This window comes from Felis catus, chromosome A2 (assembly GCF_018350175.1).
Source record: "Felis catus isolate Fca126 chromosome A2, F.catus_Fca126_mat1.0, whole genome shotgun sequence".
Taxonomy (NCBI): domain Eukaryota; kingdom Metazoa; phylum Chordata; class Mammalia; order Carnivora; family Felidae; genus Felis; species Felis catus.
This window is the reverse complement of record NC_058369.1, coordinates 122328126-122346188: the sequence shown is the minus strand read 5'-3', so window position 1 is coordinate 122346188 and position 18063 is coordinate 122328126. Positions and strand designations below refer to the sequence as shown.

Here is an 18063-nt window from a genome sequence, read left to right as displayed (position 1 = left end):
TGACCTTGCAAGTCATTTTCCTTTATTGTGTTAACATATAATGAAATTCCAATTCCAAAGAGACATATATGCAGAGCAGACAGATGCAGAGTCTGGTATGCAGCAGTGAGAACCAGGCAGGAAGTGGGTCTGCCCCCTCTCCCCTCCAGCACGGCCCTCACCCCTCCTGGCTTCTAACCGCCGCCCAGGCAGAAACCGAGCAGCTGGGAATAAGAGGGGTCAGTCTCACGGTCCAAGGAGTAGCCAGAGACATGGCCTTGGTTGTCAGGCCTGGCCAAATCATTAACTAGCTGTGGGACCTCGGGCCTCAGTTTCCTTATCTGTTAAAAGGGCTAGAAGTCCCTGCTGGGGAATGGAGTGTGTAGATGTTGTGACGGGTTGGTGACCATTAAGGGTCACCTGGTTGTCCTGCTGCTTTGGGATAAACCGCAGATTGAATCACTTGGGTTTTGTCACCATCGTGGCTCCAGGCGTGCCGGGGGACCTGCTCTGGCCCGTGGGATTGAAGAGACCAGGTGGATGGCTGCCCCTGAAGCAGACCCTGCACTCTGAACTGTCCCTGGGCTGCACTGGTAAGCTACCTCATCAGGCCAGGGCTGACTGTCCCCTCCAGGTAAATGACAAGGGAAGGCTGTGCCTGGGGTGACACAGGGAGCCTGTGCAGGTCTCCCGGCTGCCCAAATGCCTCCAACCAGGAGTTTAGCAATAAGGGGGCAGGGATCTGCTCCTCCTCTCCCCTCGTCATTAGCTGAGGGCTTGGAAACCCCGCTAAGAGTCCAGCAAAGCCCATTCGCCTCTGTGTGCTGACCCACACCACGGTCACCTGTCCTCAGGCTTAGGGCTTCAGACGACCAACCGCCCTTTAAGAAACACACACCTGCATAAGCGTGAGCTGTGTCTACACCGGCAGGAGGAAGTGGAGAACCGAACGGTGATCGAGACGATGCAACGATAGGTGAGAAAGGTCAACTAAAGCTCAGTGAAGAACATGGGTATTCCTCCTTTGCGCGCCCGCCGGCCTCATTCCGCGATAGCAGACCCTGTCCCCACTGCGTGGGGGTCAGCCCTGCTCCCCCGGGAGCCCTTCTCACGGCCTGGACTGCCTCTGCTTTGAAACATGTATGCATGTGTCCCTGTGTTCACACAGGTGTCTACGATAGCTACACATTTGGGAAAGAACCAGGGCAAGTGGAAGAAGGGCTGCTCCACACTACATCTTCTAGAACCCACGGAGTATCTACACTTACAGAACAGAGAGGCCTCTGGCCCGTATGGCTCTCCCTGACCCTTCCACTTTGCAGATGGGGTCACTGAGGCCCCGAGACATGGACGATCCCAAGGTCGTACAGCGAGTTTGGGGGGTGGGGGTGCAGGTGGAGCCAGAAGCAAGCCAAACTGCAAGAATGAAGCCTGTGTGCCACTTGCCCCCCACCCCTGCACCTCCTGGGATCTCTTCCCCTCAAAGCACCCTTGGGGACAAAGTGCATGTTTGGGAAGAAGGAGGGCCACGCCCAAAGGCACAAAGCAATAACGGTGGTGCCCCAGACACCTGCAGCAGGTGAGCTGTTGAGCAACTCTGGGATGAGAGGGATTTTCTGGCATACCTTCCATCACACTCTGAGGGGACACCTTAGCAGAGTGGGTCCCTCTCTTTCACTTCCTCCGTGACTTCAAGGGAGTGAGTGGTTGGTAAATCTTGGTCCTCAGGAAGCCCAGAGGCCAGGAAACAGAGAAAGAGAAAGAAAGTGACAGAAACAGCCCCAAATCAGGCTTGACCACGCAGTTCTGGAGGATCTTTGGGAAGTGACGGTGGCCAGCCTGTCAGAGTGTCTAAGACATGGATTTCACCCCTCCCCTCCCTCTGCCCGCCCCTGCCCCGCCCCCGCGTGGGTGCCCGGGGCCAGGGCCTCTCTATTTCGGCTTCATCTCCACCCTGGAGTTGATGTCGTCGCCATCCAGGTCATACTCCTCCACCTGGCCGCTGGTCCACACCTTCACGCGGTCTGTGAGGTCACTGCTGCGCGGGGCCAGGATGAAGTCGTAGATGAGCACAGCCAGGGCTCCCCCGATGAATGGCCCCACCCAGAAAATCTAGGAACAGAGAGGGCATGCTCAGAGGGCGTCCACTGAAAGCCTCCTCTCCTGGGACGCCTTTCCTGAGTCCGCCCCCCCCCCACCCCCGCCGACCCCATGGCATGGGTTCTCTCCCACCGGTGCCTGGGTTTAGAGGCAGGTGGTGTTGAACTCCAACATCCCGATTCCAGTGCCCCCAGAGCTGGTCCAAGCCAGGACTGTGGTAGCGGGCATCTCCTTGCCTTTATGTACCCCAACTCAGGGTGCCTGGTGTGACCAGACCAGCCCCTTCTTCAGGGTGGCCACGGCCCCACCCTCCCCAGCTTTGGAAGGGCCACAGGAACATCTAGTTTGATCAAAGGTTGGTCTGAGACAGAAACATCCACAGTAAGAACAGCTATGTCCATGGAGTGCTGACTCTGTGCTAAGCTCAACCTATAGGCGGTGAGGCCACTTGTCCCAGTGCTACCCCCAGTGGGGGGTGCTACGATGCCCCACTTCACCGCTCAGGAAATGCAGGCACCACAAGGGCCTGGAGCCCGCCCCAGGTCACCCTGAATGGGGTGCCGCTGGGATGCTGGCCGGCAGCAGCCCAGCCTGAAGTCTGATCCCACCACCCCCATGTCAGGCCTTGGTTTTCCAATTTCCTTGGCCCTGTCTGTCTCCCACAGCGTCTGTGATGAGGGAGGACGCTGCAGGGTGGAGTTGGAACTGCCATTCGGCACCTCCACCTCCCAGGGGATGGTGAGACCCCTTACCCAGTGGTCCTTGAAGTTATGAGTAATCACTGACGAGCCAAAGGACCGGGCGGGGTTAATGCCGCAGCCTGTGTAGTCGATCTGCAAGGGGAAGGTCAGGGAGGCAGAAGGGGGAGAGCCAGAGAAACACAGACAGAGGGAGAGGAGGCGAGGCAATGACACACAGAGAGAAAACAGGGGGGTAACAATCAGGCTCAGAAAGAGGGGCACGCTGACCCAGAAAGATGGTCAGGGGGTCCCTGTGCTGCCCTCTCCTGAGCAGGACCCTATCCCCAGCCCCAAAGAGCTGATCATCCCACCCCCCTACCCATGAGAGGGTACCCCGACCACCTCTGCCTGGCCCTGTTCTCCCCACCCTACCCCCAGCCAGGAAGACCCCACACTCACCGCGAGCAGATGTCCCAGGGCCACAGAGAGGCCGATGGCGAGGGGGCCCGAGCCCCCGAGATCACGGCGCCTCCTGTCAGTGGTGGCCAGCACACAAAGCACCAGCTGCAGGGTGCCGATGATTTCGATGCCCAGGCCCTGGCCAGAGTTCACACCGGGGGCCAGCTGCAGGAGAGAGGGACAGGGAGGTTGGGTGAGTGGGCAGAGGAGGGACTCTGTCTGAGACCCGTCCCCCGGGCCCAGGCAACTTGGTGTCCTCAAAGCCCATGACATCAGCCCCTGGCTAGGCTCAGAAGGGGCCAGGCCCCTCCCGAGAATACACCTCTGGTAGTGGACACCAGGCTCTGTCCCTTCCACGACTTTGAGGAGGTGCCAGCTCCGCCCCTGGTACCTGCCTCCTCCCTGCTGCACTCCGCCTAGAGGCCAGAGAAGCCTGGGGTGAGGCAGGGCATCTGCCCACCTCCAGCCAGCCAGAGTGCCCTGCGGGTACCGAAGCCATAGGCAAGGGGCAAGCCCCACACATGGGAGGAGACGGTCAGGGATTCTCAACCCTGCAGGGAGCAGAGAAGCAAATGACCGGAGACATTGCTTCACACCCCAAAAGTCCAGAACATTCCTCCCCATCTCCTGCTGCATCTACAACTCCCAGAGTTGAGAAGGGTCTTCCTCAGTTAGCTGGCCCCAGCTCCCCTTAGTCTCTCTCCCTGTTCTGGTCTCCCGCGCTGCCCTGCCCTGTCTCCTACCCACCCTCTGTCTGTCTCTCCCGGTTCTGTGTCTCTCCCATTTCTTCTCAGCCCTCCCTACATTCCCCTCCCTCTCCCTCCTGGAACGCCCCCCCCCCCCACCAACTCCCTGGCCACATAGGCCCCGCCACCACCGTCTGGCTACCACTTGCTTTTGGGCCACTTTTAGAAACATGAGTCATGGAAAAAGAAGGGAATGGGAGGCGTCATGAGGTCACCGGAGCCCTCCCTCTGCAGCTGCACCAGGGAGACCCCTCCCCAGGGACCCCTGCACCCGCCCCTTTGTGGGGGTCCCAGGGGCCAGGGGCACCCGTACAGGAGAGCTGGGCCACGTGAGCAAAGGCTCACTGGCAAAGATGCCTGGATGTGGCCATGTGGGCTGTCTTCCCCCAGGGCAGGGCTGGTGTGCCCAAATACGCCTGAACTTGAAGCCTCATCCTGGGGGCATGAGGGGGGCATCCTCCAAAGCCAGAGGGCATTTTTACAAAACTCTAGGTGGGGGGCCCTCCTCCACTCCCACGCCCAGTTTTCTCAGCCCCACCCTGAGGCCATCTTACAAGAACAATTCTCTTCCCGCCTTTGTCTGCAGCCCTGGGTCACAGGGAAAGTGACTCACATCCCCTCCCCTGTGTTGCAGCCCCAGATCTAGGCCTTTCCTGGCCGACCCCAGAGCTTTGACCCCTCAGCTCAGCCAGCCCGGGGGGCAATGCCCAGCTTTGTTCCCATCCCTGTGTTCAGGTCCTGACTCTCCTACTTGTGCTGCCATGGCCATGGCCTTTCCCCAGTCTGACCCTCAGTTTCCCCATCTGTAAAACAGCTTTTCCTGCCCACCTTCCAGAGTGGCCGGAGTTTCAAAGGCGATGGTGGGGGGTGTCGCGGGGCATCTGGAAAGGGCTGCTGAGGCAGGAGGGATCAGGACAGTTGTGGCTTTGTTCTGGTTCTCTCTCACCTTATCCCCAGGCCTGGGGGACAGCCAGAAGGGGCGGGGCCCTGCACAGGGTTGTGGAGGCCGGAGCGAGGCCTGCCTGGAGCCAGGACAGGCTCCATGGAGGTGAGGTTGGTGTGACCGGGCCAACTTGTACAGATGCCCGTCACACTCACACCTGCTGCTGCCCTCCTGCTCTCCCCGCTCTCTCCTCTGCTCCCCAGCGCCAGCCTAATTGCTAGCTGGCCGGAGTCCTGAAACCAGGCCTGGCATGCTGATTAACGGAGCCATCGTTCTAAGTGGTTCCTGCCTCCTATACTCCCCGTTCCCCACCCTCTCACAGACTGGGCCTGGGCGAGCTCATCTCCTCCCCCAGTTCTTAACCAGGTCTGAGTACCCCAGGCCCTGCTCTGCCCAAAGGCATGCCTTCTCATGCAAAGTGAGCAGAGCACAGGAGCCGGGGGCCATGCCCAGCACTCTTGAGTCCACAGGAAGCAGGAGAGGTGGCCACCCGCCCTGGGAACTCTGGGTTATACCCCCTTCCTGACCACCCAGGGCGTTTAGCTCAGAACCACGCAGGTTGACGATCTTCCTCTCCCGATACCCATCACCACCACCACTAGGAAGCCTCCCCTGATTGCTTCAGTATCTACTGGCTACTTCTGCTTTAACCACCAACGCACTTGTGTGACTTACATCTGGAGAAACTTGATAATTCAGAACTGAAAAGGATAGTTAAAGGTCTGTTGAAACTTGATGTCCAGGAAAAGTAGGTAAACATTCAAAACATGTTACTGTTTACAACCCATTAAATTGGAAACAATTGCTTAAATAAGGCTAATCCCAGTTGTGGTCACTTGGTGTTGGGAAAAAAAAAAATATGTCTGCACATCCCCAGGTAGTTTTGCCCAGCCGAGGCTTTATATTTCACTGATTAAGCCCCCTTCCAAACAACAACAACAACAACAACAACAACAACACAGTTTTATGAATATAAGGATAAATAACAGAATAATCCACACATTTAATGTGAAGTATCAGAAAGACGCCAGCTCTGCATTTTCACATCAAATCCATTTACGCCCACTGTCAAGGCCCAGTTCAGATCCCACCAGCTCCAAGAAGCTTCCTCCTATCCCTGGCTGAAATTAATTTCTGCTGCTACCCACTCACGCTGTTAACCCTCCTTCCTCCTCTATAGGTCGTCCAACCCCTGGCCTGGGAGCTTGGTGAAGACAGAGTAGGGAGACCTTCCCATCTTGCTGCCCAGGCCTCATAGGGGACACTTGCTGCATAGCGACAGAAGTAGCAGATGATGCTAATTTTCCAGAACTTCTATCCTCTCTAGAAGCAGCCTGGAAGGGAAGCTCTCTGGTCCAGTGCTAGTTTATTTGCTTTGTAGCTTGGAGACCAGAGGCCAGTCATTAGTTTTTGTGGGTCTTACAGGGCAGCCATGCAAGCCTCTGTAAGAGAATGGATGAGGAGGCTGAGTCCCAGGGACAAGATAGCAAAGCCAGGATCCTTGTCCCAGCCAAGGGTCCTGATGTCTACACGCCCAGCCAAGGGACCTGGCTATTCCCAGCTTGGTCTGAGGAGCAGGCGGAAGATGGCTGTCTAGCTGCCAGTGTGCCCCAGCACCCAGGAGAGGGTGGGGGACAGGGCTGACCTTTCTAGACAATGGGTCCCTAGAACCATCCCTGCTGCCCATGGACAGACTGACCAAGGTAGCTTCCTAGGCCCAGGGCCCCAACTTGACCTGGGCACCCTGGTGTCCCACCCTTGGGGAACAGCAGGCACCAGGCCTGGCTGCACTCTGAGCATACACTCTCAAAGAACAGGGGAGGGGAGACATCGAGGCCTGCCCTGCTCACCCACTGCCTCCAGGACTCAGCACTCACGTGAGGGGGACCTCAGTGGGTCCCTTGTGTCACTCCTTCATGGATATTCCTGTGTGCATGTTCCTGTGGGTATCCACGGCTGTGTGTGCCTCCGTGTATGTTTGTATATTGGTACCTGCAGGATCTGTAGGTGACCAGATGTGTCCGGGTGTAACTCTCTCCTTTTCCTTTTCGTGAGACGTTAAAAGGCTTATTACAAAATAATTGAATGAAAAAGTCTATCAGAGAGCTACATAAATTCGAAACCTGTATGCGCCAAACAACATAGCCTAAAAATAAGCGACAGTTGACAGAATATAAGGAGAATTTGATCAGTCCACCACCAGAGTGAAAGAGTTTAACAACCCTCTCGTAGAAACTGATGGACTGAAGCAGTCAGACAATATAAATAGCACAAACAGGAAGGATTTGAGCCACATAATTAACAAGTTTGATTTAAGGAAACTCTGTAAAGCCATCCACCCCAAATTTGAGAATATCCACTCTTTTTCAGCCCGTGTGGACATTCAGACGAACTAGTCAGGTATTGGCCAGTGTATCTCAACTTTCTCTGAGAATCCCTATCACACAGGGTGCCGCCTCTTACCAAGGTGGGCCCTGTGCACCTGGGGGTCTCTGTGACATGTGGCCCTGTATGGCCGTGCTGTGTGTCTGATGGCATTTCTGAGTGTGCAGCCCTGTCTCTTTGTAGCACACAGGGTCCACTACTTGGCTGGGGAAAGGGGAGGAGGAGGAAAGGAAGCCCCCTTGAGGGACAAAGAGTCACAGATCTCAAAGGGCCCTTATTTGCCCCCAGAAGCCATTTCATCTTCCTGACAAGAAACAATACACAAAGTAATGGCTTCCTCCTTCCCTCCCTCCTTCTTTTCCTTACTCCAGGGCAGTCCCCATCCTCCTGCCAGGGAAAGGAAGAGGCTCTATTGAGGAGCACTTACCCCACCTTCCTAGGATCCCAGGCCCGCGTGGAACCACCCAGGCTTGAGAATATGCTCTCTACACCCACGTGTGTATGCCCCTATGTGCCATGTATGTGTGTGTGTTGAGGGAGAGGGGACGTTAGTGAAGTGTGAACACGTGCACTTTACAGAAGCAGAAATAATCAAGGGCTGGGAGGCAAGCTGGGGGCATGGTCCTGCCCTGCCGTGATCTGCTATACAACCTCACAATCTCAATGCCTCTGTGGCCTCAGTTTCCTTATCAGTAAAATGGAAGCCTCGGCCCAGATTTTAGCCCCGGACAGTCTCCAGGATTCCTCCCTGCCTGACATGGGACCCCTAGCCCCAGGACGGACCCACAGTCACCCTCCCGGCCAGGATCCTGAGTGCAGGATTCCCACAGAGCCATGTGACCTGGGGTCTCAATACGGCACACTGCTGTACCCCCACACAGCCAGATGCCCCCAGAGCTGGCTGCGGACAGATTCTACTTGCACACCTAACGATAGGGAGCTTACTGGCTTGCCCCTTCCTGATTAAAAATAAAAATTGCTTCTTTGCACTGAGCAGACATCTGCCTCTCTAGTTGTCCTGGCGGTGGAATTTCAGGCACTGAAAGGAGCTGCTAATGGGAACAGGGCATTTTCCAGGCCTTTCTACCATTTTTGAGTTGGGGTTCTTAACCCCACAGAACTGCAGCTCCTTGGTTACATAAAGAGAACCCCTCACTTATCCCCCTAAGCATCACTGTGGGCAAGGACACCCCCCCACACACACACACACACACATCCCTGGGGAGAGGCCCGGGCTGAGGGGACAATGGCCATGACAACATTTTCCTGCCGACACCTGCGAGTGTGTTGGCTCAACCCCAGCTATTCAGGAGACCCCAGACCCACTGGCGCTTCCAGAGGGCAGGGACCATGACCCCCAGGGAGGCTCTACCAATAAGAACAGAGGAAGCCCTGAGCCAGTCCCTGAGGGGTGGACATATGGCACGTTTAAGCCACCTGGGGAAAGCCCTGGAGGCTAATGCTGAAGGAACCCTTGCTGAGTGGGGCCCTAGAGAAAGTGGGGAGCACTCTCTGGGACTGAGCTCGGGTTAGAGGGCCCTACATGCAATTGGCCCACAATGAACTAATGACTCAAGGTGTGAGAGGAAGGCTGTGACCCAGGGGCGTGAGGGTGAGGCGCGTCCCCTCAGACTGAGGCACTCCAGCGGGCCACGTCCCCTCTCGTGGCACTGCCCCTTCGGACGAGGATTCGCAGAGCGAGCCCTGGTTAAGGCCAGGTATTGGGGTGGGCAGCCTGGGGCTGGCAGGGCTGCTCCGAGGGCCCCCACTGGGGAAACAGCCTCAGAATTTTCTGTGGCGAGGGAAGTCTCCACCACAAAACTCCTGCCTCTCGATGCCCTCCCCCTCATCTGGTTCTGGCTGGAAACAGTAATTATATGTCCCAGCTGTGGCACCACCACCCAGCCCCCAGCCCCCCTCTCTGGGCACATCCGTCTGAAAACTGGCTTCCCTTTCCCCAGCCCACCCCCAGCTCTGGAGGAGGCAGAGGGGCCCTCAACCCTGGAAGAACCGGTGGCCCAGCGCGGGGGTGGGGGGGAAGGGGGCCAACAGGGAAGGGACAACCCTCTGGCTCTGTGGTTGGGGAAACTGGGGAAGGGGAGAGTTTAGGGCTGAGGCCAGGCCCAGGCCGTGACCTCCCACTGCCGCCTTGCCTGTGCTCACAGCCTGTGCCGCCCTTTCTCTGCCTGCAACCCCCTTTTCCTGCCTCCACATTCAGGTTCCCCATGGAGCTTCCTCCCCGAAAGCCTTCCAGGCCCTTCCCACCGCTCAAAGGCAGAGAGGTTCCTTTGCCGCTCTGACAGTCCCAACACCTCTTATCACACCTGCCTCCTGCCCCATATCGTGGGCAGCTGTGCGCAGGGCTTATCTTGCTCGCCAGGGTCTGCCAAGGGTAGGGAGCTGGTGACTCAGCCCCCAGCTCAGCCCCCAGCAGTCCCATTTTGGTTTGCAGGGAGCATGGGTGAGTGAGCCAGAGAGGGGAGGAATAAAAAGAGCCAGCTAACAGTCAGGACTCCCAGGTCCAGGAGCATCTTGCATTTTCCAGAGCCCAGCCACGCCCTGCCATGTCCCTATTTCACAGATGGACACTGGGGCCACACAGGCGAGCTTGTTGGCCTGAAGTGTTTCAGTGTCTGACAAGGACAGAGGGAGACGGGGACACCAACCCCTGCCTCTGAGACTGTCACTTTGGGCCTAAATTGGGGTTTGGCTCTTAGAAACAGCCAGGATCCTATAGGCTGGACAGAGGCCCATGGTCTCTCCAGGGTGCATCCCAAGTCCTGACTCAGTGAGAAGAGAATTGTCCCACCATGCCACCAGGGGCACCCCCTGACTCACTCCAACCACTTCCTGCCTCCTTTCCCTATTTTCCTTTGAAATCTCCATGCCAACAAAGGGCCCCACCTAGGTTTGGGCCAGGGTGGGGTCCGGGGCCCAAGGGGCTACGGGAGCCTCCAGCAAAGCCTGGGGGAAAGAATGTGTCACTTGCTGTGTAGACTGGTCTCTGCCCCTCTCGAGGCATTGAGGCCGCCTGCCGGGTCCCTTCAGATCCCTTCAGATCCCAAGTCCGGTGTCCCAGAGGAGGCCTTGAGAGAGATGCTTTCTCTGTTTCTAGGCCTAGAACTTGTGCTTCTGGACCCCAAACTTCCATTGTGTGGACAGGAGAGTGCCTGCACCCCACCTCAACACTCAGTATCCTTGTGTTCAGTATGGCCTCTCTTAGGCTCTTCGTAGCCAGACCCTCCTGGGAAGGCTGATAAATTCAAGTCTGCAAAGTGAGCTTGCTGGTGGTATGGGCAGGGCCGAGAGAGATCTAGAGACCTGGGTTCCTTCTTGGAGTCTCAGGGTCCTCAGCTCCAGTGAAACTCAACAGGTGAGCAGGAGCAGGCCTTGAACACGGTGTGCTTGCCTCTGAGACCAGGGCTGGCCCCTGCATGAGCTTATCCCTTTTCCCCCCCCATCTGCAACCTGCCCAGCCCAGGCATCTGGGTAACTCTGCAAAATGGAGGTCAGAGAAGGGAAGGGACACTGGATCAGGGTGTGGCCAGATCAAAATGACACCGTGGGTGCCCACCCTCCCCCACATCTGCCCGTGATGCCTGAGTTAGAGCGCAAGGTCTGACAACAGATGCCTGTCCTGCCTGTCCCTTGAGAAGGAGGGTCAAGAGGGGGCAGAAGGCCTGAAGAGATTCAACCCCTCCCCTGCGAGGCCCTTTTCCCCACCCCCCATCGCGCCCAGCCCAGCCCTAGTGTGAACTTGACCCTACCCAGGGGGCACTCTCCGAAGTCACCTGGCTCTGCCCCTCTGGAGAGGCTGAGGCTTGGAGGAACGTGGCCTGCCAGAGTTCTGTCCCTTCTGCCCACCTTGGCCACGTCTTCCCTGACTAAAGTCTAAACTCCAGCCTGTAGGCTAATCTTCAATCTTGGGCTGAGCCACAGTTAGCTCCTCGGAGGGGGCTGGGTAAGGTGTCACTGTGACACAAGAAGTGCTAATTCACCCATGGCAAGGCCATGCCCTCACCAAGCCTCCCCCAGCTGAAGCGCCCGGGTCTGAACTTCGGCTGGGAAGCGTGAGAACGATTGCTATATAATCACCCGCCGAGGAGCCCTTGGCCGGCTCCCTCACCGTCCCTACACCCGCCTGCCCTGCCCGGGCCTGGCCAGCCTCCTTTCTGTAGATCTGATTCCTCCTCTGTGCTCCTTCACTCTCCCCTTCCCTGGGACGGCACCCTCCAAGCCTTCCTCAGCCTCTCTCAGGCCAGATTCCCCCCTGCTGTGGCCCAAGCCAGGTCTGAGTTTGCACTTGGCTGAGGGTCTGGAAAAGCCCAGGTCCGCGACAGCAGGCAACTGCCGCCAACGGCCAATTAGCTGTGCTAAGCGGCCCGGGAGGAATGCTTCTCAGCAGCTGCCACCCAGTCGCCAACCTCTGCTTACCACCAGCGCCCCCAGCCCAGACCCCACTCAAGCCAGGAGCAGTGGGCACACACAGGTACACGCACACACCCCCACCCACTCACGCAGTGGCCCTAACTCTCCCAGGCACACTTCTAGACACAGACGCACGCGGGGGCACACAAGCTTACACAAGCTCAGAGACCCATGCCAGCATCCACGTGCACACACCGCTCACACACACACACACACACACACGCACGCACGCGCCATGCCTCACAGTGCCCGGCGACAGAGAATGGAGCCCAGACAGGAGGCAAGATGTCCCCACGCTGGCCGCCACCCCACACTGCAATCCAGGAAAACCACCTGCAAACAGCCGAGAGAGTGTTTTCACCCCCGGTCTTTGTCCACTCCCTGGGAACCAAGGAGCAGGAGGGGCTTTTTCCTTGAAGGCAGTTCGTTCGGGGCCCTGTGTGACCGTGGGGTGCCCACCTGGGTCCTGCTCACGCACTGGCAGACCTGACACGGACATGCCCGGCATCTAGGTCAGGGCAGCAAAGGGACAGCGGACAGCGGCTCCTGGGGGCCGGGCTGTGGGAAGAGGGAGCTGGCTGCACAGGCAGAGCGGAGGGGGCGCCGAGAAACTACAGCCGAAAGGTGCAGCACTGTTGGCCCGAAGGTTAGCTGCCTCCAGAGCTTATTCCCCACAGTAGGTGCCCACAGGGGACATTGGCAAGACTATTGTTCTCTGGGTCTCGGCTTCCCACAGTGCCTGGCAGAAAGCAGGCTCTGGGCTGCAGGTGTAGCTGAGCACCAGCCCCAGCTCCGCATGACCCCCAGAAGCCTCTTGTCCCCTCGGCTCCTCAGTGTCCCCATCTGCACAATGGGTGGAGGGGGAGACCTGTGCCATCTCTGCCCCGTTCCAGAGCCCTGGTGCCTGGGGCGACCTCACATACCTCGTTTCGGCCGAGCGAGTTGTCCGGCAGGGAGGAGGTGACGCCCGAGAGGATGGCAGTGGCCACGATGGCCCCCACGCACTGGGCGATGATGTACATGATAGCCCTGAGGATGCTGATCTGGCAGCTGAGCAACAGCCCCAGCGTGACGGCCGGGTTGAGGTGGGCGCCACTGATGTGGCCCACGCTCTGGGCCAGGGTGGCGATGCTCAGCCCGAAGGCCAGTGACACCTTCACGTTGTCCTGGGAGGCACCTGCTGTCTGGTTGTTCTTCACCGGGTAATGGAAGCCCAGGGCGGAACCGATGCTGATGAAGACGAAGAGGGTCATGGCCAGGAACTCGGCCACCACGGCCCTCCAGAAGAGCTTCTTCTTGAACTCGCTGGCCATGCTGGCAGGGGGCTTGGCTTGAGACCGCTGCCTGGTGCTCGACTCCCTTTGAGAGCTGAGCCACAGCCCGGGCTGGGCCTATTTATAGGGCCCCGGGGGCAGGAGAGGAGGGGGGAGCACAAAGGGAGGAAGGCCTCTCCTCGCTCCTGGCCCGCCCCACACTGCACGGGCCTCCTCTCAGCCATGGATGCAGACACAGCGCTGCTGTCGGCCTGCCAACTTTTTTCCCTCCCTCCTCTCCCTCCTCCCTCCCTCTCTCCCTCCGCCCTCAGCCCTGCCCAGCCCAAGGAGGCAGGCAGGAGGCAGCCACTGCTCTAATAGGCTTTGGGAAATTCCTCCAAGTTGGCCCCACTCAGGGGGCCACAGAAGTCCAGGTGTCCTTGCCCTATGTGCAAAGCTCAGGGGGTGCCCGCAGGCAGAGCCAGGAGCACTGGATGGGGCAGGCTGGACTCAGCAGGTGGACGGTGCCTTCCCTGGAGGCGGGGCACCATGATACTGCTTGCCTGGCATCCCCATCCCATCCCAGGGTGGCGTTAGTCTGGAGTCCCCGGGTCCAGGGTTCCCTGGGGGCATTCTGGGCCTCCTGCATCCCAGACTAGGTCTGGCCACTGGAAGTCACTTTAGGGATGTCCCGGGCCCCAGAGCCACTGGCCAGGTCCAGTTGATGGGGGCTCAGAGGCATTAAGACTCACAGAGAGCTTGTCTGTGGCCCACCCTCCACTCTGGGGTCAAGGGCAGACTTTGGGGGCCTTCACGCTTCTGGAGAAATTTGAACCAATGATTTCAGGGCAGGTGGGGAAAATGGGAGCAGTCTAGGACTTTCCTCTCAAAGGCTGCAAGCCGGCAGACCACTGGGGAGAGAGAAGGGACGGCAACCTAGCCTGGAGACAGGAAGGAAAGAGGAGAAAAGACACAAGATAAGGGGAGAGGCAGAGACACAGACTGAGAAGGGAAGACAGACAGACAGACAGACAGGGGAAAACAGAGGGAATGAAAAAGTAAAAGGGGAAGTAGAATCCCAGCAAAAGTGGAAGTGAAAGAGAGACATCTCCAGGCCAGGCCGAAAAGGAGAGACAGACAGGGAACACAGAGGGTGAAGAGATAAACTAGAAAGAGAGGAGACAGGACTGGACCCAGAGGCAAGATACAAAGGGGGAAAGCTGGGGGAGGGGACAAGGCTGCTCTGCAGACCCCTGTGGTCCACCCTGTGCCCTTCCTGCACAGCCTTAAGCCAGAGGCCCAAAGGTAGCTGATAAACTGTGCAAGCAACTAGACTCCCACGGGCAGGCAGCTGCTGCCCGTCCGCCAGCCTGGGGCAGTCAGGGTGTGCAGTTAGGGACAGAGCAGCCAGGTGGGGCCCTGGGAGGCAGGCAAGGCCCGGCCCAGGAGGGAGGGGCCCACTCTGGCCCTCTCCTCCCACCTCCTGCCTACCCGTCCTCAGTCCTGCTCCTGAGTATTGACTTCTCCTCAGTTTACAGGTGGCAAACTGAGGCCCAGCAAGGGGAAGGACATCTCTAAGTTCTGCATGTGCCAAGGGCAGGGCATGAATGGGCATGCGGGTCTTTGGCCTCGTGTCCAGGGGCCATCTGCCGAAGATGACACCATGCCCTGTTGGCCACCCTTTTGCCTGGCTGCGGCACGCGCCGCAGCCACCCTGGAGCGGCGACGAACCACCCAGGGATCAGCCCGGGATTTGCCGGGAGCAGGAGGCCCCCCGGGGGTGGAGGTGGGGGGAGCCGTGGCCACCTAAGTGCCTGTAAGTACAGGATGGAGTGGATGCAAGGCATGGAGTTGGCACGGTGGCCAGAGGGCCCTGCACGCTCAGCAAGGCCCGGCGGCCGGAGGTCATCGGTGCCTTATTAACCAAAGAGAGGGAGCCAGCCGGACTGGGCCGCTTCCCGGAACCTCCTCCACATCCTTTCCTCTGGGCAGCACTTGCTCAGCTCTCCACACCCCAGGAGGCTGCTGCCTTATGCCTGGCCCTGGCCATTTCCCACGACCCCTCCGGCCCCCTGAGCGTCCTGGCCCACATCTGTCCCTGCCCTCCACTTGGTGCGGGGAGGAGTTCAGATGCTGGCAGGTACCAGGACTCAGCCTGGAGGCTGGAGGCAGGCAGCAGGGGGAGAGCTGGCACCAGGCCCACAAGGGCCACCGGACTCAGGCTCGTGCGGGGGTGTGGAACTTCCTGCTCCGGTTTCCATGACAGGCTCCACGGGCCGGGTCAGGATCCGTGAGGAAGCACCGTGTGCTGCTATGCACCTGAGAGTCACCTGGGACATTCTCATTTATCCACCAAATATTTACTTAGCGTGCCTCATGTGCCAAACTGCTCTGAGCACTGGGGTGACGGCTGCAAAGCAGACCGCCCAGCTCCCTGTCCTCCTGAAGCCTGCGTTCTAGCATGGGCAGGCTCCATGTGGGCACTCCAGATGGTGGAGTTTGCAGCTGTGCAGGGCACACGTGCATGAGTGTGTACTTGCCGGGGACCTGCGTCCTTCTGGAGCAGGGCACGACATGGGGGGGTCCGGAGTAGCAAAGCACTTTTGCCTAGGCAAATTAGGCACCCACCCATCTCAGGATGGTATGAGGGTCCTCAAGACAACACCCTGGACATCCACTGCATCTCCTGCCCCCTCCCCCATGCCCACCTGGCCTCTGCCTTAAAGACCACCCACCATTATACTCCATTCCTTTGGGCAAAGGCATTGCCATCACCAAGAGAGGCCGTCAGAGTGCAGACATCTCTAGAACAATGCCCACCTCCTTCACCCACCATCTCCCATAATGGAGAAGGGCCTGTGTAGCCATGACCTGACCACTTCAGTGCAAGAGGGAGAAATGCCACTGCAGCCCAAGACCCAGGAAGGCTGCAAACCCCATGGCCTTCTTCTCTCTGGTCTGCCACAAATCCTGGCTAACCAGGGAATGAAGGAAGGGAGGAAGGGAAGGAGGGAACAGTCTTGGGCTGAGGGCTCATCTTCACCACAGCCCTGGGATGCCCAGATGTTAAGTGATTGGGCAAAGAATGGCAGAGCTAGGATTAGAACTCAGGACCCCACCCCCACCCCAGCCCAATTCCCAGAACCCCAGTCCGGTTCTCTGTTCGCCTGTCAGGAACGGCCCCTGATGGCCCTGATTACCAGACGGAAAGCCAAGTTCTGATGGCCCAGCAACAAGGACAGGACCGAGAGATCCAGGCCCCAGGATGGGCAGGGAACATGGGGGCGGAAAGGAAAGGGCCATCTCCAACCTCTCCGCACAATTGGGACAGGGTGAGGGGTGGATGGAGAAGGAAGCACTGAGCTAAGAGTGGACACTCAGAGTGCTGGGAGAGACCAGAGCCACCCCTGAGCCCTACAACCCCGGGGAGCTTGGGCTCTGAGGCAGGGTGTTACCCACACCTCAGCTCCTCCCCACCGCGTGGCCTGCCTCCGTGAGCTCCGTGTCCCTCCCACGGACAGTGGCACAGGCCCAGCCTCCAGATCCCACAGGCCCGAGCCAGGCTACATAAGGGGAGACTGCTCCCCTCCCCAACTCCTGAGTCCCGGGCGGGGCTTGAAGCCACTCAAGGCCGGGCACTGTCTGGCCCTTCAGGAGCAACAGTCTGAAATCGTTTTACCAGATGTGCCTTATTTCTGACGTGCCCGGCGAGACCCACTTTCCAGTCAGAGCTGGCTGTTTCCAGGACAATCTGGGCCGTAGCTCCACCAAGATCCAGCGGGAGAACCTCAGGCTTTGTCCAGAGATGGGTGCACAGCTTCTCAGATGCATGGAAGTTGGGGGGGGGGGGTCCCAGGCTGCATGGGGGGAAGACACCCATGGGTGTGGTCACAGCCATCACTCTTTCAGCCAGAAGCTTCTGTGGAGCCCCGCGCAGAGGGGCTGAGGGGAGTGGACCCTCCCTACTGGGCGGGGCAGGGGTTTCCCACCCACAGGCCTCGGTGTGGGAAACAATGACTTCATTCCCTCCGGGAGGCCCACCAGGAAGATGGAGCTGGAGGCGGAAGGGAATTCTGACAGCAGACTGGCTTTGACCATGCGGTCACCATCGGCTCACCAGCATTTTGGATGAATCTTCCAGAATCGGTCAGGCTTTCCTGAATTGAGGCAGGGTGCGCTAACAGAGGGTGGGAAGACAGGACAAAGTCCTAGGGAGGGGGTGAAACATAAAAGAATGCCTTCTCCCACAGAATCCCTCTGCCTCCTCATGGCTCTGCCCCTCCCTCAACAGGGTGCTCGGTGCATCCCTCCCCTGAACTTGATCTAGGACCTGCCAGCCCCTCTTGGCTGCACAGACGGGGCCCTTCCCCCACCCCTGCCCCCCGCACCACTGCCTGGAAGACATGGGCCAGGGAGGCATGGACCAAAGTGGGGACTCTACATTAGTGTGGAGTCATCCTTCCAGTGAGGCTCAGCCAGACCCCCACCCCTGAGCCTGGGGGAGCAGAAAAGGGACCAAGGCCCAGAGACCAAAAAGAAGACAGAATGTCCCCCACACTGCTCAGCCCAGTCCTTAAGGCTCTCCACTCTCCACCCCTTCCCAACTCCAGACAAGGTCCCCGGTCCAGGCTCCCTGTCCCCGGATATTTGCATGTCCGCTCTTCCTCCTGCTAGGCACCCTCCTTCCTTCCCCTTCCCAGCGGCACCTCCTCTCCTGACCCCCTCTTCCATGGCAGCACCCTCAGTTAAGGCAATGCACCTTGGCCTCCAGACCTGGTTCTCACCCCCCCACACCCCTGCCCCCACCCCATCCGCTGATGGCCCTGCTGGTGAAGCTGGGCTGCAGGACAGGGCTGGGGTCTTCTCACCCCTGGCCCACCACGCCCCCAGCAGAGCTGGGCTCAGGGGATGATCCAGGAGATATCTGCACCCTGACCATCCGATTTCCCTGAGAGACAAGCACCCACCTCTCAAAGCCTAGAATTCCTCCCTGACAGATAACTCCTGGCCATTTAGGCGTCACACGATCCCCCTTAAATCAAAACCGGATTTAGCGGGCCACCAGTGATTCACCAGGGGCAGAACAATTT

At 58.7% G+C, this 18063-nt stretch overlaps 1 protein-coding gene across 1 annotated transcript; it reads right to left on the bottom strand.

Moving 5' to 3' along the window:
* On the bottom strand, positions 1 to 13111 carry AQP1 (aquaporin 1 (Colton blood group)). Its single transcript, XM_003982907.5, has 4 exons — positions 12644 to 13111; positions 3219 to 3383; positions 2832 to 2912; positions 1 to 2091 (listed from the first exon to the last, which is right to left on the bottom strand). Exons 1-4 carry the CDS (start codon positions 13031 to 13033, stop codon positions 1912 to 1914), a joined length of 816 nt encoding a protein of 271 aa, XP_003982956.1. The 5' UTR covers positions 13034 to 13111; the 3' UTR covers positions 1 to 1911.
* Positions 13112 to 18063: the final 4952 nt, after the last annotated feature.

What these genes read in the sequence shown, in the direction of transcription:
- AQP1 (XM_003982907.5), bottom strand. Translation starts at nt 13,033, where the DNA reads ATGGCCAGCGAGTTCAAGAAGAAGCTCTTCTGGAGGGCCGTGGTGGCC. An exon ending in ACTCGCTCGGCCGAAACGAG is followed by an intron (nt 3,384 to 12,643) that starts GTATGTGAGGTC and finishes TCTCTCCTGCAG; the next exon opens with CTGGCCCCCGGTGTGAACTC. An exon ending in CCCTGGGACATCTGCTCGCG is followed by an intron (nt 2,913 to 3,218) that starts GTGAGTGTGGGG and finishes TTCCCCTTGCAG; the next exon opens with ATCGACTACACAGGCTGCGG.